A 27,340-nucleotide genomic window follows, 5' to 3' on the forward strand; every position below is an offset into this window, starting at 1 on the left:
CTGTGATCAATTACGGAAAAAATCGTAATTTTTTTCAAAAAAATTTGGTTTTTAAAGGTATAACATGCTCTCAACATTTGAATAATTTATAAAATGCTTATCCAATGCAAAGTTCTGTTAAATATATTATCTTAATTGCAAAAAGTATTACTTTAAAGCTATATCTTAAATAGAAAAAAAACCTTAGGGATTCTTATGACACGAAAACACAAAAAAAAAAAAAAAAAGATCATCGAGAAAAATCAATTTAAAGTTTTCTTTTTGCATAAGAACACATAGCGAGCATGACCTAAAACCATTCATAACTTTTTAAATATTTCAACTAAAGCAATGAAACTTTTCCCGTGTTTGGACTAGTGTTTAGTTTCGAAATAAGCAATAAAATTTTTTTGATCGTTTGGTTATTTTTGAGGTACTGTAACCCCTTAAAAGTTTTCCAGAGGGGGGGGGGCAAAGTACATGATACATATTATATATACGCATGCACAAATGCATCATTGCTTCCAAAAAGCAGGGATAGGTGCAATTAACTGGGATGTCCCATTATCAGTGAATAAAATTTTAAAATTTCACACATCACAGGGTGATAAAAAATCAAAAAGGAGGAAACTTCCCTCCCCCCCCCCCAAAAAAAAAGAATTCTTAAAATCAAGCAGAAAAGGGATGAGATCAAAATAGCCCTTTGAGGCCATGACATTCCAAAATTCAACACAAAATGGCGAATTTCAAAGACCAGTTTCAAAGATAATACGAAAGTTTTTCCCTATTAATTATGCTTGAAATTGATTGGGTAGTAATAAATACAATACATGGCACATAGGCTAATGACGAAAAATAGACCCATGGTCTAAAAATTGCTTTTTCTGTCAAAAAAAAAAAAACCATGTTTAAAAGCACCGGACTGATAGTTTCAGTTAAATTTAAAAGTTTAACTTGCATTGGGACCGACAGAGTTGAATAGCTCGATCGGCAGAGCGTTCAAATGGTAATCAGAAGAATGAGAGTTCAGGCCCGGCCCGGACGATCTGCATCAAAAAATTAGACAAACATCACGCATTACATTAACACAAATAAATAATACATTTGCGGTAATAAGTGGATACGCTCCTTGCTGTTACGAAAACTTGATGCAACATGTAGCTATATTGATTCTTAATTCTAACTGTTTTTTCTTCTTTTTTTTTTTTTTTAAGCTTTGGCTCCGGTCAGAAAGCTAAAACATAATGTAAGCGAAAATAAAAGTATCAGGTTTAAAATTTCAGACTAGAATGGAATAGTTTTTAGTTCAGAAAAAAAATAAATAAACCGTATACTGAAATGTAGATCATGGGTGCAAGTTTGGTGATGTGTTCAAGACGGAAAATATTTTGAGCCCCCCCCCCCCCCCCCCACATGCGTGCTTAAGGAAAAATTTACGATCATAAATGTTGTAGTTTTTGAGTATGGCAATTTTGGAATCTGTGTTTACTCTGTATTTTTCCCCTTTTGACTTTTCTAACAATATGGACCTTGTAGTTTTAATTGCAATATTTAAGAGTTTTGATATCGTAGTTCCAAAAACCACCAATAATTGGGGGTCTGGGCTTTGGGGGCTCTCCTTGAATTCAGAAACTTCAATTTTTACTTTCTTCTATATCTAATATATACACTGTAAAAAAAATCCGGAAACGTTTCTGAGTATATCGTGCAGCTGCGGTTCATGAAATTTTCAAAAACGTTTCCGAGTATTTCGGAATTCTCTTTCTGTAATGTCCAGAAACGTGTCTGAGTATTTCGGAATCCTCTTTCAATGTTTCTGAGTATTTTGGAATACTCTTTCTGTAACTTTCAGAAACGTTTCTGAGTATTTCGGAATCCTCTTTCTGTAATTTCCAGAAATGTTTCTGAGTATTCTGTGCAGATGTGGTTCATGAAAGTTTCGAAAACGTTTCCGAGTATTTCGGAATTCTCCAAACAATTTTCAAAAACGTTTCCGAGAATTTCGGAATTTTTTTTCCGTGATTTTTTCTAAAATATAATTCTTTACTATAGTATTGCATACCATATCAGTTTCAATTCTTTCATATATAAGAGCAATGAAACAAGCAATTTTAGAATCATTCGTGGATTTTTTTTTTCTGAATTTCTAATGACAAATAGCATGGTTAACAGCATAACATATGCAAATTTATAAATTTTTGAAAATTTCTGAAATAATATAGTAGTTTCATTCCTAATCACAAAATTGTCAGGGGAGGGGAGGGGGGGGGTGCTTTCTCAAAAGTGGGATTGTTTGTTAAATAATCTTAAACTTCAGTTTTTCTCTCAATATTTTCAAGACAAAATTATCAACATATTGTATTTTTGAATGCAGAACTTAAAAACATATCTTGTATCAAACTTGATAGCTTTTATTTTCGAATAAAATTTGACAGAACTTACCTACCCTTCGCGTTCCGGAATTCGTTCACCTCAAGTCAAATTCTCTGACGTACAAAGTGTACCGAAAAGTACCAACAGAGAAATTGGTGAGGTAAACTAATCTCAAGGAATTTTTTATTGTCAACCACATTTAACAAAATGAATAAGCACATGAATTAATTGCATAACTATGTTGCTTACTAATAGATAACTGGGTCATTTTCTAATGGTATAAATATTTTTTAAATGAATGAATAAATTATAATAAAAAAAGATAAATAATACTGGCACATTTTTTGTGAAGCATATTACAATACTAGAAAACATTTGCATTACCATATTTTTAATGAATTAAACAATAGATTTTTTTTTCTTTTTGAACCAAAATGTATGTACATCCAACTATTTCGAAATAACTTTTCTGTGATTGCTTCTCAAATATAAATCTTTTTTCTTTTGCGTAATTAATCAGTTTCAGTTGGTTACAACAAATAGTACATCGCACACATAGGTATGTAGGATAACTTTAAATTAATTCGATAAACCCAAAAACAGTTACAATTGGAGCCTCATCAAATGCAAATCAACAAAAATATAAATGTATGTAACAACATGTTTTAAAATATTCATAAATACTAACAAGTGAACATGAGCGAAAGAAAATCTAAGTACCTCCATTACAACTGAATAAGTAATCCAAAGAGTTTCGTTTCATTAAGTATAAACGTGTTGAAACTATTCACGCTTGAACACACAATATATATCTAATTATAGTAGCACTGGAAATTGTAAAGAATCAAATGGTTATTAACTAACTTAATAGCTGCGTACATCGTCTAAAAAATCAAGGGCAGTCCAAAATGCAAAGGCGTAAAATTAGTTTCGACACATTTTGCTACTCTCTAGACAAGAAATAACAAGCAATCCAACGCTAAACAGTTGCTGACTGCAGCAACCATAGATAAAGAAAAAAATATTTCCGACTCATTGGCGCTCGTGTTGGAAGGATGAAATACGTTTCGAAGCGTTGCGTCATCACTTCCGCTTCTAGATTTCTTGAAATAACAAAAAGCTTTCTGAATAATGAGGAGTTCGCTATTGGATGAAGGATTCCTACTATTTCGGAAACGTTTCCGATATATCCAGAAACGTTTCCGAAATTTGTTACAGTGTAGAAGAAAGTATTGGATTCGTGCAAATTTTCGAATTTGGAATTTTGATGGATTCGAACGTTTTGAGGTGTGCTGAGTCCATTTCGACTATTTTTGGAAAATGTCTGTCTGTCTGTGTGTGTGTGTGTGTGTGTGTGTCACGTCTGTGTGTGACCAGTTTTTTGTGGCTGCTCTACAGCAAAAACTACCGCATGAAATCGAATGAAATTTGGTACACATATGTGCCCCTATGTGAACTTGTGCCCATTGGCTTTTGGCGCGAATTCCTCCAAGGGGGGTGGAGCAATGGGACGTTTTTTGAGTTACGCGTGATCGCTATTCCTCAGGAAGTAACTGGCGGAATCAAACAAAATTTGGTCCATATGTTGCCAGTAACAGGAACAGGTGCTGATTCAATTTTGGTGTCAATAACTCGAACGGGGGTTGAGCTATAGAACGTTTTTCGTCGTCAATTGTGACTGCTGTATCTCAAGAAATAAAGAACGGAATGAAAGAAAAATTTATTGTCAAGTAGTCCTTAGTGGGTATAAGAGCTGATTTTATTTTGGTGTCAACAGCTAAAAAGGGGGTAGCGCAATCGCCCGTTCTTTTTTTCCATTGTGAGTGCCCTATCTCAAGAAGTAATGCTACGTTCTGGTTGAAATTTGGAATATATGTGAATCCATATGTAAACAGGCTTTGGTTCAATTTTGACGCCAATCGCTACAAGAGGTGTTGATTTTTTTTTTTTTGAATAAAAATAGCTTTATTAATGCAACAATAAGAAAGATAAATCGTAATAGATTGTCGTCTGCGTATTTCCCGTGATTTTAATTGTATGGAAATGATCGGAAATATTATCTCAATGATTTAAAATTTTTAACTGTTGCCATCTTATGTTTGTTAACAAATAAAATATTTGTAATTAATTCAAGCAAGGCTTTTAAAATAACTTTCAATTTTCGCTCTTTGCTTTGCTTTTGCAATAATTCAGACATTGGGATGGTCGTCAAGTTTTTGCATGTGTAATTTTGTTTTCATTGGGAATATTGCTTCCTCGTCAAGCATGGGGAGGGATCAGAAAAAAAAGAGAAATATAGAAGAAAGTTTCGTGATAGCCACAACATACTAGTTTTAAATTGAAGTCTAAAAAGCGCAATGATAGGCCATTTTGGTAAAGTTCAGGGAAAGGAGACGTTCAGGGTCCCAAAATCACAATATTGGGTGATCTTCAAAAACATTATAGAAAGAGGAAGGGGGCGCTGGCTCTCCCCGAAATCGAAGCTTTAAAAACGAAATTGTACTCCCTCCTTCATAACATTTACACACTTTTTCAATGCATTATCGAAGGGACGGAGTTCAAGAACTCTCCTTCGGCAATGTTTCGAAATTGAAGTTCCAAAAACGCAATTTTAGGCGATGTTGGATGATGTTAGGAGTAAAAGCAATCGGGGCTCCAAGCCATTAGTTTTTTTGGCAATCTTAAATCTTTTTTTTTTTTGCAGCAATAAAATCGCATGGGACATAAGATTCACTTTTGCAACATAAACCAGTTTTGATCGGAAAGTCTCCCCAAGATAGCGCGAACAAACCAGAAAAGAAAGAAAGGTGGGGGAATGGTATGGGCGATTAATGAAATGGCAAATGAGAAAAAAAAAACGAAAGGACACACACCTCCAAAACCACGTTGTAAACAAAACAAGCCCATGGCGGAAAATCAAGAGAATGCCCATGTAAATTCGTGGTTATGGAAAGGTCCTGCAATTAAAGCATATTTTTCGAATACTCAATTTTTCTTTTTTTAGTAAAAACTGAAGGAAAGTAATCGAATTTCTTTCCGTCCCGACCTCCGTCTCAGAAATTTTGTCCAAGACGGAAATCCGTCCTGAGACGGAAGGTCTTGCACCCATGATGTAGATTCTTCTAATGACAGTTATAAATCCCCCTTTTACAAATAAAATTTTTTTTTACCAAAAATTAAAATTATGCTTTTCATTTAGTTAAACTATGAATATTTATTAGAATACGAAGTAAAACATTAAAATTACTAACAATTTGATGGGTAAAATATAATTTTTTTTTCTTTTGGCAAAAAACAAATGGATTCACATTTTTATTACACTCGAAAAGCTACGCTAAAAAAACAAACTCAGTTCCACTGATTTTGTATTTTAACCGTTCGGTTAAGTGATGAACACGTGATGATCTAAGACATAACGGTTCAAGCAGCCTGCGATAACAAGTTGTATACATTTTCAAAAATTAAAACACTTCTCTTCAATATCTTATCCTATATATATTATTTCTGTGGATTATTTCTTTGTCGGTATGCAAGATCTTTCTTATTTCTTGAAGAAATTCCTTCCTCATTTTAAAGCTTATCGTCCCGGCTAGACTTACGGTCTAAAAATCAATTTTTCAGAAATGCCCCTTGCTGTTGCAAAACCTTGATGCAACCTGTAGTTCTTATGAAATCTTTTTAAAGCAAAATTTTAATACAATATTCCAATATTTTGCATCTCTCTTGGCGAAAAAAAAAATTCTACAATTAACCTTTTTTTTTCTTTTTTGATAAAGCTTAAAAGCACTGGACTTAGTTGTTCGGTTAAATTGATAAGTTTTTTTGGTAGAGCGTTAGGCTATAAACTAGTTGAACTTCGGGCCCACCCTAGCTGTCCGACATTTTAGCTAATTTAGAATAATATTACGCATTGCATGTACTCACAACAAACAACAGTTGACACACGTAAGGCAATAAAATAAATACGAGGGAAAGCTACTTGGTGTTTCGACTCCTTTATGCAGGCTACAGCTATTATTCAGATAAGTTGACTATTAATCGAAGGGTGTTCTTTCTTTTTTTTTTAAAGCTTTCACTCCGCTCAGAAGACTAAGCATAATGTAAGCATAAAAAAAGTATATTTGATTGAAAAATTCAGTTATCGAGGGACTCCTTTTTGTGCAGTTAACTTTTTTATTGTATGCTGAAATTTATATTTTTCTCATAGCAGTGTTCGACCTTTTGTATAAATTAAAAAATACAAACCTAAATTGAAATTACAAGTTTCACCCAGTAAATCTTTAACAATTTATTCGAATATGATGTAAAACATTAAATTATAATCAACTTCATTAGTAGGAAATCATTTTCTACTCCTCTACTTTCGGGGGGGGGGGGGGGCTGCATTTTGTCTGAGTTCAAAAAATTACTTAAAAATGGACTCAGTTCACCTGGTTTTGGTTTTGAATTTTAAATGTTCGATTAAAAGAAAAACATGTGCTGGCATTCAAGCTGTAATGGTTAAAGCAGCCTGCTATGCAAAATTGTTTCAATTTTCAAAAATAAAAGCAATTAATTCAATCTAATTTATTATTTCTCTAGAATGTTTGTTTCAATTGCTACGTGAGATCTTCGTCATTGCTTAATCAAATTCCATTTTTTACCAATAATTTTATGGCGTATCATGCTGGCTAATGACAAAACATAGACGCAAAACATATACGCAAAACATAGACATTTTTTTGGCAAAAAGCCTTTTTTTGCTGTGTTTTATTACACATTGCTTCAATGAATAGCATTCAAAAACGAAGGCACAACTGTTTGGTTGGTTGGAGTGTCGTGCTGTTAATCAGAATGGCGCCAGTTCAAATCCATGGCAACAAATATTCTTATATATTATTTCTGTAGCCTGTTTTTTGTTCCGACGTGAGAAATTCCTCAATTCTTGATCAATTTCTTTGATATACTCCTCATTTTAAAGCTTATCGTGCAGGAAATGATGAAAAACTGTCTAAAAATTGTTTTTTCTGTCAAACAAACCTGTTTTAAAGCACCGGACTGAGGTTATCGCTTAAATTTATAAGTTTAACTTGCGCTGTGACCGACAGAGCTGAAGGGCTCGATCGGCAGAACGTTCAAATCGTAAACAGATGAATGCGTGTTCGGGCTCGGCCCAGACGATCTCCATCAAAAAATTAGACAAATAGGGTGCATTACATGAACACTTGAAAACAATAAATAACCCAAGTGAGGTAATAAAATAAATGTGATGGCAACACTCTTTACTGGAACGAAAACTTGATGCAATCTGTAGCTAAATTAATACTTAATTGTTTTGTTTGTTTGTTTGTTTGCTTTTAAAGCTTTGACCCTGGTCAGAAAACTAAAGCATAATGTAAGCAAAACTATAAGGATCAGGTTTAAGATTTCAGACTACAGTAGAATAGTTGGTTGTTCAGAAAAGAAAATAAATCTTTTCTGACTATTAATGTAAATCCTTCTAATGACAGTTTTTGACCTTTGAACAAATAAAAAAAGTTCTACCATAAATTGAAATTATGCTTTTCATTAACTTAAACTGTGAATATTTATTAGAATATGAAGTAAAAAATTCAACTTATTAACAACTTGATGTGGAAAAATATCTTTTTTTTTTTACTTCTTTCGGCAAAAAAAGCAAATAGCTAGTCATCCTATTCTTCAATATCTTATCTTACATATTATTTCTGTGGATTATTTTTCTGTCGGTCTGCAAGATCTCTCTTATTTCTTGAAAAAATTCCCACCTCATTTTAAAGCTTATCGGGCCGCCTAATGACGAAAAAGAGACTAACGATCTAAAAATCAATTTTTCGGAAACGCCCCTTGCTGTTGCAAAACTTTGATGCAGCCTGTAGTTCTTATGCAGATTTTTTTTTAAACAAAAATTTAATTCAATTTTCCAATTTTTAGCGTCGCTTTCGGCGAAGGAAAAAAACCCTGTTTTTTTTATTTATTTTCTTAAATAAAGCTTAAAAGCACTGGACTTAGTTGTTTGGTTTTATTGATAAGTTTTTCGGTAGAGCGTTCGGCTGGCTATAAACTAGCTGAACTTTGGGCCCGCCCGGTCTGTTTGACACTATAGCTAATTTAGATTAATATTACACATTACATGTACTCATAACATGCAACAGATAACACGCGTAGGGCATATAAATGCGACGGGAATGCTACTTGGCGTTTTGATTCCTTTATGCAGGCTACATTCTTATTCAGATAAGTTGACTATTAGCGAAAGGTGTTCTTTTTTTTTAAAAAACTTTGACTCCGTTCAGACCACTAAGCATAATATAAGCATAAAAAAGTATTAGATTTAAAAATTCAGTTCTCAAGGGAATCCTTTTTGTGCAGAAAAACTTTTTCATTATATGCTGAAATGTATATTTTTCTCATAGCAGTGTTCGACCTTTCTATAAATGAAAAAATACTACGCAAAATAGAAATTACGAGTTTTACCCAGTAAACCTTTAACTATTTATTCGAATACGATGTAAAACATTAAAATTATAATCAACTTCATTAGTAAGACATCATTCTCTACTCCTCTGTTTTCAGGAGGGGGGGGGTTCATTTTGTCTACGTTCGAACAATTATACGTAAAAAATGGTTTTGGTTTTAAATTTTAAATGTGCGATTAAAAGAAAAACATGTGCTGGCATTCAAGCCGTAACGGTTAAAGCAGCCTGCTATGTGAAATCGTATAATTTTTTAAAAAATAAAACACCTTTTTGACACAATCTAATTTATTATTCCTCTAAAATGTTTGTTTCAATTGCTAAGCAAGATCTTCCTCATTCCTTAATCAAATTTCATCTTTTACGAATAACTTTAAAGCGCATCATGCTGGTTAATGACAAAACATAAACACATGGTCTTTTTCTTTTTTTTGGTGAAAAGCTTTTTAGCTGTTTTTTATTACACATTGCTTCAATGAATGGCATTTAAAAACAAAGGCGCAACTGCTCGGTTGGTTGGAGTGTCGTGCTGTTAATCAGAATGGCGCCAATTCAAATCCATGCCAATAAATATCTTTTTTTTCTGTCAGATGCAGGACTGTATTTGCCACAATCCATTTTTTCACATGCACAATTACAGCTTTTTCTTGAGTCACTCTCACACTTTTAATGATATTTATGTTTGCATTGAAGATACGTACAGTGAAAAGGTGCGCGATGACCACATTATCACAACTTTGTGTTTAAAGAGGTTTTGTTGCTGATGGCTTCGAATTTCATGCCTTCTTTTGTGCGCTTACTTTTTTCCGCTTACTTTAATCTGTTATCTTTTTTTCGGTTGTTCTTCATAATGTTCTTTCTCTGAAATTTTTAAAAAGCGAAATGCTACATGAAAGGATTCGAAGCACAGTGCAGAGTTCCGCACGGGTCAACTAGTAGCATTTATTTCTCAAATTTCAATCATAAAAAAGATTAGGAAAATGGGGATAGCCGTAGAAAATTAGTTGTAAATTAAAGCATTATTTTTTAGCATAAATGATTGAAGTGAGAGGCAAATTGAAGGAAAATAACTAAAATCTCTTTTTTTCAACATATTTAAACTAGTGTTTTGTTATTATTGCTTTTGATCTGTTATTGTTACTAAAATCCCATTTTGAAAAAAATTGCTATATTGTACTATTTCTCGCAAGTTTGTTTGTTTCTATATAAATTTAAATTTTGAAAGAGAGAAAGCAATTTCTAACTGTCAATTTTTTATATATATATATATTTGGGGGGGGGGAAATATTTCTTTTGCAAAAAACATTTAAAAAAAAAATAATAAATTTACATATAATTGATTATCCTTTCTCCTTGCATTGGAACTCATAATTTGGTTTGAAAAACTTCATAATACTATTTCGGGATTAAAAAAAAAAAACAACTTGCTTCATTTAATTGTGAAATTCCAAAAAGTTTTACAGGCCGTTAAGCCTATCCTGCCTATCCTAAACCATTAGAGATTCACCATAAATATTTTGAAAGCTTTCTTAAATACATAAAAACAGTAACCATGCCAAGTTTAAATACAATCAGAGACTGGGAGTTAGACCACATTTTTTCGATAGTCTTTTGCATTTTTTCTAAAATAAACTTAAGAAATAAAAATATTATTGAAATAATGAAAAAAATGAACAGATATAAAGTAGCATATGGTGGAAAAAACCTTCCAACATTTAAAAAGATTGAAATATTTGCAGGATGCAGAAAGATTGCAATCTCAAACAAGGCAAGCAATTTTCGGCGAAGTACGTGTGGTTGGGCATGTCTCCAAAACATAAGCTTTCGGCAGATATCGCGGAAGATAAAGATTTGAAGGGGTAAAAAAGAAAAAAATAAGTAAAAGGGGACCAAATTTGATACAGTTTTTTAAAAAAAATAAGGAAAATTTCAGAAAATGAAGGGTTTTTTAGGGATCTTAATTTTGCTTGATGAAATTAACGGTTTCTTAAGGATTTTTAAGGAAGTATGAACCCTGCTGAAGACACCTATGCATCTGCCCATAAACAATAATCAAGTTCATTTCAAGTTAGAAATTTGCTTTATTGAGAAAACACCGGAAATACTGTCCGCTAAATTTGGTCGCTGTATCAAAACAGCCGATACAGAACTGTCGTTATACAGAAAGCAAATTAATTTAGAGTTCATAGGGACAAAGTTGGGGCTTTAACATTGGTCGTCATAATGGAATGGTCTTTATAATGTTTGGTCATTATAATGAGCAGCGACTGTATTATCTACTGATCATATGAGGGCAAATCAAAAAATAAGTTACACTTCCAAAGTAAAGCCATTTATTAAATAACCTATACAAAAGCAACACGACTATCACAGCATATTAGGTCAGTCAATAAATAACAAGGCAGAGGCTATAAAACAGATTTTATTGAACATTCTTCAAAAATACTGACTGAAATTGTTTAAACACTTATCTCTATGAGAAAATAATCACATAATTCTGTGGTCATAAAAGTCCTTTTGCTGCTGCTGGAACCAATTACACATGCACTCCTTTACTTCATCGTCCGAATGAAATCGTTGTCCCCGAAGTGCCTTCTTGAGTTCCCTACAGATGTGGGATCATATGGGGATAGATCTAGACTATACGGGGGGTGGTTCAAGACTTCCCACTTAGATTTCCACAAAAGTTCCATTTTTACATTGGTGTGCTGCCATCCTGTTGCACGATATCGCTAGACCACACACAGCCATGGACTGATTTACAGCGGGGCCCGGGCCCAGGGCACCAAAGGAAAGGGGACACAAAATTTCTGTCATTTTTTTTTTTTTTTTTTTGAGCAAAAAGACAGAGTGAAAAAGACAGAAAAAAACTCCAAAACAGTTTTATGATGGACAATGTGAAGAAGTCATATTAGACTCTAAGCAAAGTGTGAAGGTTTCCTGTTTTTATGTAATCTTTGATAATTTGATAACAAAACTAAAATTCAGAATGTCAGCCTATGATGGCATATTAAAGAAATTTTCTTGCTGTTTGAATGCGACAAGCAAAATATTCAAGAAAGTGCAAAAGATCTTCAAAAATCTTATTCCTGTGATTTGGAGGAATCTTTTCCTGATCAATTTATTCATATTAGTTCAATCATCGGAAAAGAAAGTTTAATGACCAAAAAGTTAAAAAAGATCCATAAACTTGGTAAATGGATATTTTTACCAATGTAGATACAGCCCTGAAATTGTTTTTGACTTTGCTAATCTCTAATTGTAGTGGAGAACGATCATTTTCGCTATTGAAGAGAACTAAGTGTCCTTTGCGTACTCTCATTTCTGATAGTAAATTATCTTCATTAGCTCTATCTCATTATCAATAGAAGGAAGTTTGATCGCAAAACCTTATCCTTGCGTTGGAATGATTTACCTTAACCATCATAGTTTCTTCATCTGCGACTGTAAAAAATTTTCTTACATGAAAATCAGGAATTTATTTTAGAGTTTTCTTTGTATCAAAATAATATTCAAAGGTACAGATGTGATATACCCCCCCCCCCCATCTGGAGACATCCGATTTTTTTCACAAAATTGAAATATTTTTCTCGCCAATGAGGCAATAACTTTTTAAGCATGGCATCCCTGACGAAATTAACCCGTGTTTCGCAACCCGAAGGCAATCTTGTTCAAACTTGTTTACTTGGGTTGTTTACTCGGTTTTACGCAGGAGAGATAGGTGTTGTTTCGTGCAATATACCTTACAGGAAAGCTTATTTTGTGTTAGTTTAAATTCAGTAGTTATGTTTTGAAGTAAAAACATTAGAAAATGTCATTTTCTTCAAACTTGAACGTTAATTAAAAGTTAACTCCAACGTGGTGTGTATCTGTAACGTGCCATTGTTATATAATGTATTGTTTTAGACTGAGTGTGAGGATTTATACCATAAAATGGTAAGTTCTTTATTTTAGAATTAAAAAAAAACTCTCACTTTCGAAATTCTTTGTTTTTACAAATCCTTGAGGGATTCTCGTAGTTTTTAACTTTATTTTTACTGTATGTAAATTAATTTTACAAAAATAGTACAGTTATTTTGTTCTAAAAGTTAATTCTTATCGATGCCACGAATTATTTAGACATTCTATGAACGTGCCTCCTTCAGGTACTGAATTTCTGAAAATAAGTTGACAGCATTTTATAAAAATATAAAGGTGTTATTTTATGTAAAACATAATAGGTATTTTGAAAGCATGTCTGGATAGCAAATAAATGTATGGTATTTTTGTATTGTTTATGTTTAGGATGGTTCTGTTGAGACATTTTTACTTTTCATACATCATACATTTGAGTAACTAAGCGCTTTTTTGGCTGAAATAGTTATTGATTTTGGGGATGTTTTCCGCTTTAAACATCGCAATTTGAATCGCTTTGCTCTTTTATAGCAGAGTATGAGAAAAGTTTTCGTTTGATGAAATGCATGTTGGAAAATAGCTTTTATTTCTATTGGTACATATTTCATTGGTGAGCTGTTATAGTAATTTGTCAATTTAAGCATTTTAAATACATTCTAGTCATTGTTCTTTGTTTACAAAAACTTTCCAGTTTCTGGTATTTTTGAAGCGTATATTTGTGATGTTTTTTGTTGTTGTTTTTATATATATTGTGTTCTGAAGGGCTTTGATCATGTCTTTTTATCTGATTTTTTCCTGTTGGCGCTAAAAAAGCATCGCTAAGAACGATGTATGACATATGTCGTCATACATCGTTTTCTTGGCGACGCTTTCTTGGCGCCAACAGGAAAAGTCGCCAAGGGTGGTGTATATCACATCAGTTCCTATTCAAATATTACCTTCATATTTCTTTTTTTTGGGGGGGGGGGGGCACCATATTTGTCAGTGCCCCGGGGCACCCAAGTGTAAATCGGTCACTGCACACAGCCAATGCAAAAAAGGTGCTTTTGCAGAAAATTATGTGGGAAGTCTTGAATCATGCCCTTTATGGTCCAGATCTATCCCCATATCTTTCGGAAACTCAAGAAGGCACTTTGGAGACAATGATTTCATTTGAATAATGAAGTAAAGGAGTGTATGCATAATTGATTCCAGCAGCAACCAAAGGACTTATGAGCACGGAATGCTACTAATTTCCCAGTGGAATAAGTGTTTAAACAATTTCGGTCAGTATTTTTGAAGAATGTCGAATAAAGTCTGTTTTATGGCCTCTGCCTTGTTATTTATTGACTGATCCTCATACAATGCAAGTTCACTTTTCCACATAGTTCCCAAGAAACTGTATAAACATTTTTTCAAACAGACAACCAATTTTTCGATTTTAGATAAATAAGTATCTCCTCTACTGCTATGTAACCACATGGTGACAACTGCTTTCAGCTCCTCATCCTTTCTGAATCATTTTCGGTCAAGATCCTTTATGAGCTGGCCAAAAGCATGAAAATTATATGTTGATAAGTTGAATCAGTATGGCAGTTTGCACATTTGCTGAGCCTTTTGAGGTGTGGTGTTATTATGCAACAAAATTACACCAGCACTCAGTTTTCCCTGGTGCCTCTCTTTACTTACATTCTATCAGTTCAACATTTGACAATACAAAGCCGAATTGAATGTCATTTCTTTTGGCATAAACAAAACATGCACCAAACTCTCTATGTCAAAGAACTCTGTAAGCATAACCTTTCCTGCTGAAGATTGGATCTTGGTCTTCTTTCATTGTGGTGATGAGGTGTGCATCCATTCCATCAACGTTATCCTTGTTTCGGGAGGATGCAAAAAGTTCTAAATTCGCTGCAGAAACTTTTTGCTCTCAGTGGAATAACATTGCAAAAATGCCAGTGAGGATTGAAAATGTACCTTGTAATCAACGGTGAGAACAGGTAAAACCCATTTTTAGGACAGTTTATAAAATCCAAGGTCTCCGTGAACAATGGAGCCCTACAAAAAGTTCAACATGCTGGCAATTTCCTGCAGTTTTGTGCTCTGGTTCTTTCTAATGATGGCATGAAGGGAATGAAATGAAAGAGAGGATGCTCAATAGAGCCAAGCACTGCAACCATAGATCTATTGTAGTAATTCCCAAACAGAAGTCTCAAAACAGACCAGTAGCAGAAGCAAAATTCAGTAAGCACTGAATAACAATGACATGAATCTCACAAGGTTTGAGCGAGTGACAATCAAGGTGTTCAAGCCTGGAGGCAGGTTAGCAATCACACAGAATCTTTTTAACTCTTTTTCATGAAAGAGGCAATTAAACAAGTTGAATCATTACTGAAAATTGTGCAATATAAAGCACAACAAAATGTATCAAAGGGTTTTAATGATATGTTTTCATTTTTTAAAGATGTATTAAAGAATGACAAGTGTTAAGGCTGAAATAAAATGAAACTGCCCTGTATAATTTAAGCTGTGATGCAGACAATGCTATAAAATAAAATAAATAAAACAAAAAAGGGCATTGTACATTTACATGGCAATTGTACACTTCCAAGTATATTTGTAACTGTCTCGTACACTTATGCACACATAAATATTTATATCGATATATCTGCATAGCTCCACATGTACTGTCCACTCATGTTCAGCATTAAAAATTGGCCAGCTGCTAAGATGAAATGGAAAAGGGGGTATTTTGAAGCTTTTTTTTTTTTATTTTTTTGATATACCCCTGTTTTACATTTCGCAAACTGGCATCTCTGCAAAGTAATCCAAGCAGTCAATTTCCGCTTATAAACCTGATCTTCCCCTCTTCATCTCATCAGTGGTCAAACAATTCATGTTCAACATGTGTATATAATTACGGGAAAGAAACATTTTCTCTTTGTCAGCTGAGTAATTACTGTGATACTAAAATCAACACATAATGCTAATTAATACTAAAATTAACATTCCTTTTTTCAACTATTAAAAAAGTTCTTTTGTCCTATGTATAGAAATGTGATAGATTACCAAGAGCTGTGCTTCTTTTTAACCGACTTCAAAAAGGAGGCGGTTATCAGTTCATACCGTATGTATGTTTTTTTTTTTTGTTTGTCCACTCACAGCGTCTCACCTAGTGAACCGATTTTGATGATTCTTTCTTTAATGGATAGGGGATGGCTCAACTTAGGTCCCATTACTTTGTTTGACCATATTTGTCCTTTAAAAAAAGTTATGGGCAAAAAACCATAAATTTCATGCAATTTCCCTAATAAATGATTAAATATTGTAACGAAGTTCGCGCTTACCTTCCGTGGATAACGGGGGTTCAGTGGTAGAATTCTCGCCTTCCACGCGAGCAACCCGGGTTCAAATCCCGACTAGGACAAAGTGAATTTTACTAAGATTTCGTTTCTACTGTTTCTCGTATTTTCTCGAATGTTCTATTGATTTCTGTATCTTTCCGATTCTGGAAAATTCCGGCATTTTCTCAAGTGGTAAAATACATTTTTAGTGTCAATCGCTTAAAGTTTAAGATGTGCTTATAGTTTTTTTTTAGTATGTAGCATTTTTAGGAAAAAAAAGGGTAAAGTTTCATGATGGTAACTTCTGATTTTTACAGAAATATATACATTTACACTAAAAAGGATGAAAAAAAAATAGAACCGACTTCAAAATTGCTCTAAAAAGGGAAAAATAATTTTATTCTTTAAACACCATCGAAAATACTTTTAAACATAATTTTTGAAGTTGGCGCAAAAACGATAGAACAGATCATTCACCGCCATAATTCAACTACAACTATAAATTTTACCAGGCCTAGTTCCTTTACTACCACATACATTATGCATTGATAACAGCATCTTTGAGTAACGATATAAATGTTTCGTTTCTAACTTTGGATGATTTTCTGAAAAAAATATGAACGAAGCATGGTTACACTGGATTTTACTTTTTGTTTTTGCGCCAACTTCAAAAATTATGTTTAAAAGTATTTTCGATGGTGTTTAAAGAATAAAATTATTTTTCCCTTTTTAGAGCAATTTTGAAGTCGGTTCTATTTTTTTCCAAAAATTTTTTTAAATATTAATGTTGAAGAAGAAATCCTGTGAAAACATCCACAGTCAAATAAAGTCTACTTCTTCAAGATATTTTAAACTAAATTTATTACATATTTTCAGAAGTTATAAAACATACAAAAATAATGAAGCAACGTTTTTTGTTGAATTTTTTTGCAGAGGTGTGTTTCAGTTTTGTTCAAAGCATTTTAAGGGATAAAACTCAAGTCTATTTGTGCAGGAGTGCTTTATGTTGTTGCCTCAGAGCAACATTAGGATATCTTAGTGTTACTCCTGAGATTAGATGTCTGAGTGTTGCTCTGAGGCGACAATGTGTTCTTGTACAGAGAACAAAGTTCAAAATTGTATGCAAAATTTATTTCTCATTAAATAATCCTAAGCACGTCCTTTTGCATTGAATGTTTAATTACACTCCACCCCTAGACGCCCCCAATTAGGAGAGAGGAACACAGTTATTTACTTAAAAATTTCTATAGAAGGTTAATAAATATAAAAATTGTAGACGTGTCCAAATGTGGGAAGAAACGATGAGAATAAAAGTTAAAGTAATCATAAAAAGTAACCATTTAAAATTGCAAAATTTAAACCTATTTTTCTGTACTAGCATACTTAATGTAATTTACAATACTAAAAATTGGTGACTTACTTAAAAACATATGAGGCAGTGAGAAGCAAAGGGATGTAAGTGGCAAAATTATAAATTTGGAGATAAACAGTACACATGGTAGGTGAACCTCTCCTCTGTTTTGGGCCAAGCGATGGTACTAGCAGCCTTTGTACTTACTGCTATACAGCATGATTTAGAAAAAAATTTCAATGAAAGCCTACCTAAGATGTTATCTTTTAATGCGTTTTACTTAAAATTTGAGAATGTCCACTTATATCCCTTTGCTTCTCACTGCATCACATAAACTATGAAAAGGTAATTATACATTATACAATTTAAGTATTCCTTGGAAACTGCACACAATTGTGTAAACAAATTATCTTTAAATTTAGACATTCATTTCTTGAATATTTTCTTGCAGTGAGAAGATATTAAAGAATTCACTTTTCATCTAATAAGAAGTTTTGTAATTTTGGTTTAGGCCAGTACATACTATGTAGATTGCAATCCATGACCTTTCAACCTTTTTTTGTTGTAACAGAAGTCAAGAGCAACACCACAACAGTCCTTCTACCTCTAAGGGGAGAGTTCCCGCTGGTTCTAAAACTCTTTCAAGATTCGGATACTTCTTTTGTCTCCAAAAGTTAGTAGGGGGGTTTATGCTTTTGCAGCAATCCGATGATTTGAGCAGGTTATGTAAAATAATGCTTCAAGGTGAAGCGGAAGACTGAGATTATATCTAACAAGCAAGCGATCTCTGCGCCATTGTTCAAGCATCATCAGTGAATTTTACTCAGAATTTGAATACTTCATCTTTTTTGCAATCATGATAATACAATGGTGGACAAAATTATAGACTCAATTTTTTTTTAATTTTGTTTCAATTACAACATGACTCAGTTTAAATTATTTTCATTCAAGTAAAGATGAATAGTTGAAGAAATAGTTCTAAAATTAGTACATCTTATCAATTAAATTAAAAAATTCATAAAATTAGAAAATTTGCAAATTTAATATTTTATCATTACGTGAAACCTGGACATAAATATAAACTCAAAGGTAAAAAATCCAGGATTACGAGAAAGTTTCGTTCGAAAATGTTAATTTAACGCCATAGAATGAATAAATGTTGCCATCAGTGATTGCTAAAAGTTTTGGTTTTGGAAATTTATGAGAAACATATAAATGCATCGCTGGACAAAATTATAAACTCTTTTTTTTTTCATTTTTTCAATCATAATTTAATTCAGTTAAAAATTTTTTTGTTCCAGTAAAGATAAATAACTCTCTCAGCATGGTAAAGCAGGATTGGCATTTCTTAATGGAAGATAGAACGCTGAAGATTACCAATTAATACTGGAAGATCATCTCTTACCTTTTTGCTCATCTGATTCCTGGAGGTAACTGGTTATTTCAGCAAGATAACGCGTGTGTACACACAGTGAAAAGTACAAAAGAAGCGCTGGTTCAAGCGCTGGGGTATCAAAGTTACCAAATGGCCAGCTCGTAGTCCGGATCTTAATCCGATTGAAAATCTTTGGGGGACCACGGTTCGCAAAGTTTATCATGATCGTCACCAGTACCAAACCATAGAGGAATTAAAAAGGGCAATATTTTTAGCATGGAACCATATGCCACTGCAGCTGTTGGAAACGCTTGTGAAATCTACATGCCCATTCGCATATTCGAGGCAATTCCGAAAACTGGGAGCCCAACTCGTTTTTAAAAGTTTGTAGTTTACACTAATGGCTAGATTTAATGCAGTGTTAATTTTTAAAACATTTCAAATATTGATTTTTTTTTTCAATTTATCCATGTTAATAGCAAAATTACATTTTCCTAAATCTATGCTTTTGTTTTACTGAAGTAATTGCAAATGTAACTTAATTAAACTCAAAAAATTAAAATTTTGTTAGCTTATAATTGTTTTTATGCAGTATTGTAAGTTTGTAATTTTGTAATTCAGCATTGGTTCATTTTTGGACATTAAATGATTAAGTATTTGAATAAAATTCTACCAAACTTCAGAGTTTCTTACTTCTGTGAGTTGATACGTTTGTCCAGGTTTCATGTATTATAAAGATATTAAAGTTGAGATTTTTTAATTAAATTATTTAATTCATAAAGTTTATGAGTTATACTGAATTTAGGACTATTTCGTCAGTTATTTATCTTTACTGGAACAAAAAGTTTTTTAACTGAGAAAATGAAAAAATAAGTGAGTTTATAATTTTGTCCAGCGGTGCATTTATATGTTTCTCATTAATTTCCAAAAACAAAACTTTTAGCAATCACTGATGGCAACATTTATTCATTCTATGGCGTTAAATTAACATTTTGGAACGAAACTCTCTCGTAATCCTGGATTTTTTACCTCTGAGTTTATACTTTTGTCCAGGTTTCACATAATGATAAAATATTAAATTTGCAAATTTTCTAATTTTATGAAATTTTTAATTTAATTGATAAGATGTACTAATTTTAGAACTATTTCTTCAACTATTCATCCTTACTTCAATGAAAGTAATTTAAATTGAGTCATGTTGTAATTGAAACAAAAGAAAAAAAAATTGAGTCTATAATTTTGTCCACCACTGTAGGATTAGATTTTGATTACAAATTTGTTCATTATGATTTCAATTACATCCAAATTTAGTGATTCTAATAATAATTATATGGATTTTAAATACTGACACAACTACTTATGATTACACAAAAATGTCACTAAGTTTGATTAACATTTGATTAAGATTACATTATTACAATTACTCCGAGATTTATTCAGACTTTTGAGCAGTTTTGCCTTATTACTACGACAACTCCAATTAAGTTCCTTTGCCTGACATTGCCCATCAAAATTATGCTAGTTAAAAAAAAATTTCATAAAACTATCAAAGGCAGCAGTCCTAATTGGTTTCTTTGAAATCTCTATTGCTGGTTCAGGGCCAACAAAAGGAGTATCAGATCCTTTCCTAGCAAGGCTATCAGATATTTCATTACCTTTCACACCTGAGAGTCCAGGTACTCAGAAGAGAGTGATCTTATTCAGCTTTACATTTATTACTTTGCATATTAGGGATTGCCACCCTATGATTAACATTTGCAATGTTTTGATTTTTTTACTCTTAACTGTTACTATGAGTTGTGAATTTACATTAAAAATTAAATGTAAAATTGATGCCAGCACTTTTGTTTTAGTGTGCTTATACATGAATTGTTACTTACCAAACCATAAAAAACATAAATCAAAGTTGAAGAATACTTAGCTACTTTATAAAAAAAGTTTTATGTTCGGGTTTTTGTTCATATTTTAAGTTGAAAAGTAAATTTGGGAGTGGGTCATTCTTCAAAAAGTATAACTTTTCTGTCACACGCCTTTTATAGTAAAAACTTTAAGGAACAATTCATTTAGCAATGATTTTTAATTTCATCAAAAATATATCTATTTAGACGTGCCAACAATTTTTTTAAATAATTTTTATTTTAGTATATTTTTGGTTCACAACATGTGAATTCTCACCTCCGTGGCATGTCACACACCTTGTGTGACTGTTTATGTGGCTTAATACCTTGTTTAATTAAAAGTATATAAACCCCTGTTTGTGAAAATTGCAACACCATGAAGGAAGCATCATAGTTGAATGAAATTTAATACACAGTTGAGTGGTAATGGTACAAATAAATGATTACATTTTCAAACCAAACAAACAAAAGAGATAGAAATTAGTATTTTGTGTGGCCATCACGCGCCAAAATAAGAGTTGCTACACGACACGGCATTGAGTGAAACAAAGTTTGAATATCTGCCTGCGGAAAAGTATTCCATATTGCTTGTATGCACAACTAAAGTTCGTCTGTCAAAGCAACAGGACGAGGATCACGAGCGAGACGCCACCCAACGAAATCCCACACATGTTCAATCTGTGATATATCAGGGGAATATACAGGCCAAAGAAGAAGCTGTACCGGCTGGGAATCAAGGTTGGATTTGACAGTCCTGGCGACATGTGAACGGGTATTATCCTGCTGGAATACAGCCCTTGGCAATCCTTGCAGGAAAGGAATAGCTTGAGGCTGTAAAACTTCATTTATGTATTGGGTACTGTTCAAATTGCCCACAATTTGTAGCAATTGTGATCGTCCATGATATGCTATGGCAGCCCAGACCATAACTTCGGGTGTTTGTCAACTGTGGCGTTCAATAATGAACTCCGGAATGTGCCAATTCACCGGCATAGCGCCTGACACGAATTCGGCCATCATGGTGCCATAAATTGAAGCGGGATTCATCAGAAAAGATGACCTGCTGCCAATCAGCACTCCAGCTCCTATGCACATTGGCCCATTGTAGCCGCAGGTGGCGATGGTTTTGTGTGAGAGGAATCCTGTATAAAGGAATCTTTGCGCACAGCCCATGCTGCAGCAGACGTCTCCCAATTGATGAAGTGCTTGCAGCTGTTGACCACCGTGCTGCCAATTGTCTAGAAGAAGCTGTGCGGTCTATCAGAGCCATACGCACCAGGCGTCTGTCATCGCGAGCTGAGGTCACATTTTCGGGTCCACACCTGGATTTCCAAGCTGCCCCATCCTCGTCCGTCCACTGCTTCCAAATACGCATGATTGTGCTGCTGTTACGCTCCACACGAGCAGCTACTGCACAATAAGACAATCCAGCTTTACAAAGGCCGACCATTCTGCCCCATTCAAACTCAGAAATTTGCTCAAATTTTGCTTTTTTTCATTGAAGAGGCATAGTAAAGATTCAGTTAACATTTACTCTAGCATATAACCATCGATAATCATACGCGTCTCGCTACAGCCGTCTATTTATATTCGGTTTGATCCACCGTTCAGAGGGCGCTGCTCAGCATACACATGAGCTACCGGTCTGCAATTCTAATCATTTGCATTTCATGCCCTACTTTACATTTCCTGCAATTTTCAGCTCACTCGTGTAAGTCCTTCATGGTGCTGAAATTTTCGCAAACAGGAGTGAACTTATTTATTTATTATTCCTTTCACAAGTGTCTCAAATACTAATTGCTTAAGTATATTTAAATTTTTAATGTTGTGTTTTAGTTCGTTTTAGTAGGATAAGGAGTCTTGTCACACAATAAATTCTCACTTCCGTTACCTAAATACAAAATGCCATTCCTCATTAACATGTGGCAATAATGACATCAAATTGTATTTTCCATAATACAAGGGAGCCCCCTTGTTTTTTTTTCAGCCATAGTTGAAGTTGTGAGATTGTTGTCGAAAAATAAGAAGATAGATATTGCTTTAAAAACTTAGTGTGGTTATTCTGACTTCTCACCTCTGTGAACTCAAATTTCAGGGACATAAATTAATGTAAAAAAATAAGTGAACATGTTTTCATATGCTTAACATGTGCAGATTGTAGAACAAAGAAAAAAAAAATTTCCTGAAAAATGTATTTATTAAGCACATATTAATGGAAAATTCCTCACCTCCATGACAGACCTTATCAATGTCATTATTTCTGAGGTGAAAATAAATGATGGAGGGGAAATACATCAATTATAGGCATTCTCCTAAAATTATAAATTGCCAGTATATACTCAAATTTAATAAATAGTATTTTCTAACATACATTTGAAACTACTAATTAAGCCGTACATTAATTAAGAGAGCTTAATATTATATTCCAACTCATCATTAAAATAGCTCATTGTCTGCATAATTAACAATCTTATTTCTTCGATAATAAATTAACCTCGATTTTTAAAAATTAATTTTTTTTTTTCAGTGAACAAGGCGTTTTATTACTCTTTTTATTTATGAGTAAAATAATTGGAACTTAGCTGGGCCATTGTTTATGGTTACTTCTTGTAGGCAACATTTTCATGTAAGAATTAAAAAAAGAAAAAGAAAGAAATCAAAAGGTTTCGAAATTTAAAAATATTTGCGTTCAAAAGTTACGTTTTTAGGAGAATGACCCGTGTACAAAATTTTGAGGTCTCAAATGTCGAGGATTTGAAAAAGTCATCTTTCTTCCTACATTTTTATCTTGAAGAAAAAAAATATTACAAGAATGAACACTAGGAAATGACATTTGTAAAAACGTTACATTTATATTTTGTTAACTTTATTTAAATACAATTTGTACAGGGATCATACAAATAAAAAGATAATGGGAAAAGGATGGATGTACGAATGAAAGATTGGTGTTTTACAACAGTAATAAGCATGTAAGTGCAAAATATTTTGTAGAATAGGGTATAACTTGCATTATTACAACTTAACATTTTTGCCCACTAACTAGCTGTTTAAAATTTAATTTTTGAGAGAGGTAAAATTGGCAGTATGGTTAGAGAATGAGAGAGTTTTATTATTTCAGTACTGTTAGTAAGAATAACAAAGATTTGAGCCTTTTCACATAATGTTGGAGACTATACACATTATTTAATAATTTAACATGCTTTAATTTTTCAAATACTCACTTGAAGAGAACATTTCTGAAGCTGTGTTTTCACAGAATCCAATTCATTTTTAGTACATTCTAAGTTGTCCCCCTGAGCATCTAACTGAAATAAAATATGAAGTTAATTTTCAGATGAAAATATAAATATTAATGTATAAAATGGCATGACTGTCCATTGTATTTCATAAACAAAGGGTTTTTTTAAGGCATTCCTCAGTTGAAATACATATTTAGTTTTGAAAAAAGCACTTTAATTAAAAATGTACTTTTACTTTAAAATGTTCAACAAAATTTCCAGTTCATGTGCACCAAAGTGAAACAATTTACTTCTTTTACTTATTCATTCATTCATAGCATAACTTACATATTTCTCCAATAATGAATTCCTTCATTCATTAGTTCATTTATTTATTCATTCATTCATCTTTTCTTATATTGATTGATTTGGTCATTTATTTATATATTCTTACATTTTTTCATTCATTTATTTGTTTGTTTATACCAACGTTTCTTAAATTGTGTTCTGTGGAACCTTGGGTTCCATGGAGCTCTATCAGGGGTTCTATGAGACTAGCATGTTTTCTTTTCACCCTCTTCGAATTTGTCAATTAAAATTTCGATAAAAATGACGCCTTTGCAAAATTAACATAAATTTACTTTTATTTTCGTAATATTCGTATAGTAATCTGAGAATTACTACCCACCTTGGTTAGCCACAATAGGAACAATTTTATTTTTTACCTAAAATAATGCAAAATTTAAGTTATCAAATTGTGCCTTTTAAATTTCAACATCTAACATTTTTCCGAGATCAAAACACCTCCTTCTTACCTAATTTCTCCAAAGATAGCCTAAAATTGAGTTTTAAAAATTTACATTTTGGAATATGTCTAAAAGAAGCTATTGACCGCCTAATATCACAAAAGATAGATTAAAAGTGATTCAACATTGAAAACAATATGGGAGAGCACCTAATATCATCTTTCCAACAACATTACCAAATGGTGCCTAAAATTATGATTTTTTATGTCAATTTCAAATATTCTGCTCTTGATAACAGCCACTCTCCATCTGTTGCATCTCCCCCATTACGGAATAGAGGGCGCTATTAGAGCGCGGGAAGAATGTACTTCCATTTCAACTTTTAGTCATCCATTCTTGTACTTTCTGTTGTCCTCGTGTTCTTGTGTGTGCCGTCGTTCTTGTGATGTGTGCAATAAAAGCTTTCACAAAATAATGCTTGTGTTCTAATTCTAAGCAATATATATTACAAATTTACAAAAAAAAACCTTGCGTTGTGTTTCCATTATTAAAAAAAAAAGACAAACAGGTTCATCAAGGTGAGGGAATCCATCAAACATTTATTTTTTCATCTTACATTGATTTTCAATAAAAAAGAAGTCAAAGAGGTCTCAACCCTACACAAATTTTATAAAGGGGGTATATAAATCATGATTCAAATCTATGGCAGTTCTGTCATTTTTTCTTGATATTATTAATTATGACATACCTTATGAGGAAGGTTCAGCTTGGGTAAGGAGGCAACTTGGTAGGTTACACCAGAATACTTTCCTGTGTGACTTTCCACACAATGGCCACCCTAGCTCCACGTTCCACTCTGTAATCTGCCTGCATCAGGATAATTCCATTTCAAGGGGGCCTTTCTAGTTCTTATTCAACCTTCTTATCTCTTGTATATGCTAGCCTCTACCATATTTTTCTTGGTAGGACACTTCCTTTTTTCAAATCTTGGGATTTTTATCTCACTCTCCACATGGCTGCCTCATTTCTCTTTTCTACTTCTTCCAGCCTCTATCTCACCTTGTCTTTTTCTCCTTACTACTGTTGCCAAACCACCAAGGAAAACCCCTTTCCAAAAATATCACCCCCATACCAACAAGTGCAGAGTTGAGTTGAAGAGAGTGGATGGGGAAAGATATGTTAGAATTTGATATCAGTAAATCCCACAAGTTGTATAGCAAAATATAATTTTAAGAACAATTTCCAACAGCACAAAATAATTTAAGACTTAAAAGAGGTCAAATAATACTTTAATCTCTAAATTTTCAAATGATTCAGTGTTATAGCTAACTGTAACTGTCAATTCACTGTTTACCTATAGTAGCTACCTGAGACATACCAACACTTGGGTCCTCCTTCCATTAAATTAAACTTGACCCTACTCGTGTTCCAACATTTCTGGCGCCCAACGTAAAAAGAAAAAAAATAAAATGGAAAAAAGCTGCCTGCTTCAACGTAAAGTGCTACGCTCAGCAGTAACAAGAACGATAACTGAGTTGGATAACTGCTTCACAGCAAACGATGTCCAATCTGCTTCACTGGCATATGCCAAACTTGAGGAAAAGACAAAGCGTCTTTTTGAAAATGACGAATTCGTCATTAGTTACCTCTCTTCAAATCCGGATTCGAACGCGGAACTGGACAAGATTTTGGAGAATGAACTTGAGCAAATTGAGAATTACCGGGATAATTTCACGTCTGCAAAAGTTCGTTACCAAGACTTTTTAAAAACTTTTGAAAATCCCGTACAGCAAGAACGAAACGTCCACCCGTCAACAGAACGTTTGAGTATAAACTTACCGAAACTGCAATTGACTGAATTCGACGGAAATATCAAACAATGGTTTTCTTTTTGGTCAATGTTCCAAAAAATTGACGAGGATCCAAAAATTGAGGATGACGTTAAATTTGCGTATTTAAGGCAAACAACAAAAGGTAAGGCTTTTGATTTTGTTCAGTCTTATCAAGTGTCTAAAAGTGATTATAAAGTTGTTATCAAAAACTTGAAAGCACGTTTCGCGGATGATAAAATGCTTATTGAATTATATGTATGCGAACTGTTGAAATTGGTTCTAAATCAATCTCAAAATTTGTCTTTCACTAACTTAGTTGATCAGTTAGACACTCATTTGCGCTGTTTAGAAAACTTAGGTGTGACTAAGGAAAAATACGCATGCATGCTTTATCCTTTAGTCGAAGCCTCTATTCCTGAACAAATTTTAATAGCATGGGAAAGAGAAAGGAATTCAATTTCTCGTAACAGTAATACAAATTCGCATGACCTCGACCTTTTAATTCAATTTCTCCGATCTGAAGTTGTTAGCGCTGAACACTTATGTATCGCCAAATCATTTTGTTCGGTAGAAAAAGATAAAAACAAAATTCTGAGTATAAAAAATAAAACAGATGATACTCGCGATTTACATAAGTCGGCGCCAGTTTCAAAAGCTTCGACTCTTGTAACCTAAACAAAAAATGAAAGGAAAGGATCGAATTTTTACTGTTTATTTTGTTTGAAAAAAACTCATCGCAGTTGCGACTGCTTTACGGCTCAAAAAATGCCCTTGCACGAAAGAAAAAAGAAAGTAATAGAAATGAAAGCGTGTTTATCATGCCTTAGAATTAACTGTCGTGCAGATAGATGCGAAATGAGTGTCCGGTGCTTAGTTTG

General features: G+C 33.1%; 1 protein-coding gene across 1 annotated transcript in view; it reads right to left on the minus strand.

The window, feature by feature from the left end:
• The window catches only part of LOC129218733 (uncharacterized), a 126,435-nt gene that overhangs the window by 5,752 nt on the left and 93,343 nt on the right, over positions 1-27,340 (minus strand). Inside the window, exon 15 of the mRNA XM_054853056.1 lies at positions 23,888-23,971. Within this exon, the coding sequence (XP_054709031.1) occupies positions 23,888-23,971 (84 nt within the window). The remainder of the gene's footprint in view (positions 1-23,887; positions 23,972-27,340) is intronic.

This window comes from Uloborus diversus, chromosome 3 (genome assembly GCF_026930045.1).
Source record: "Uloborus diversus isolate 005 chromosome 3, Udiv.v.3.1, whole genome shotgun sequence".
NCBI lineage: Eukaryota > Metazoa > Arthropoda > Arachnida > Araneae > Uloboridae > Uloborus > Uloborus diversus.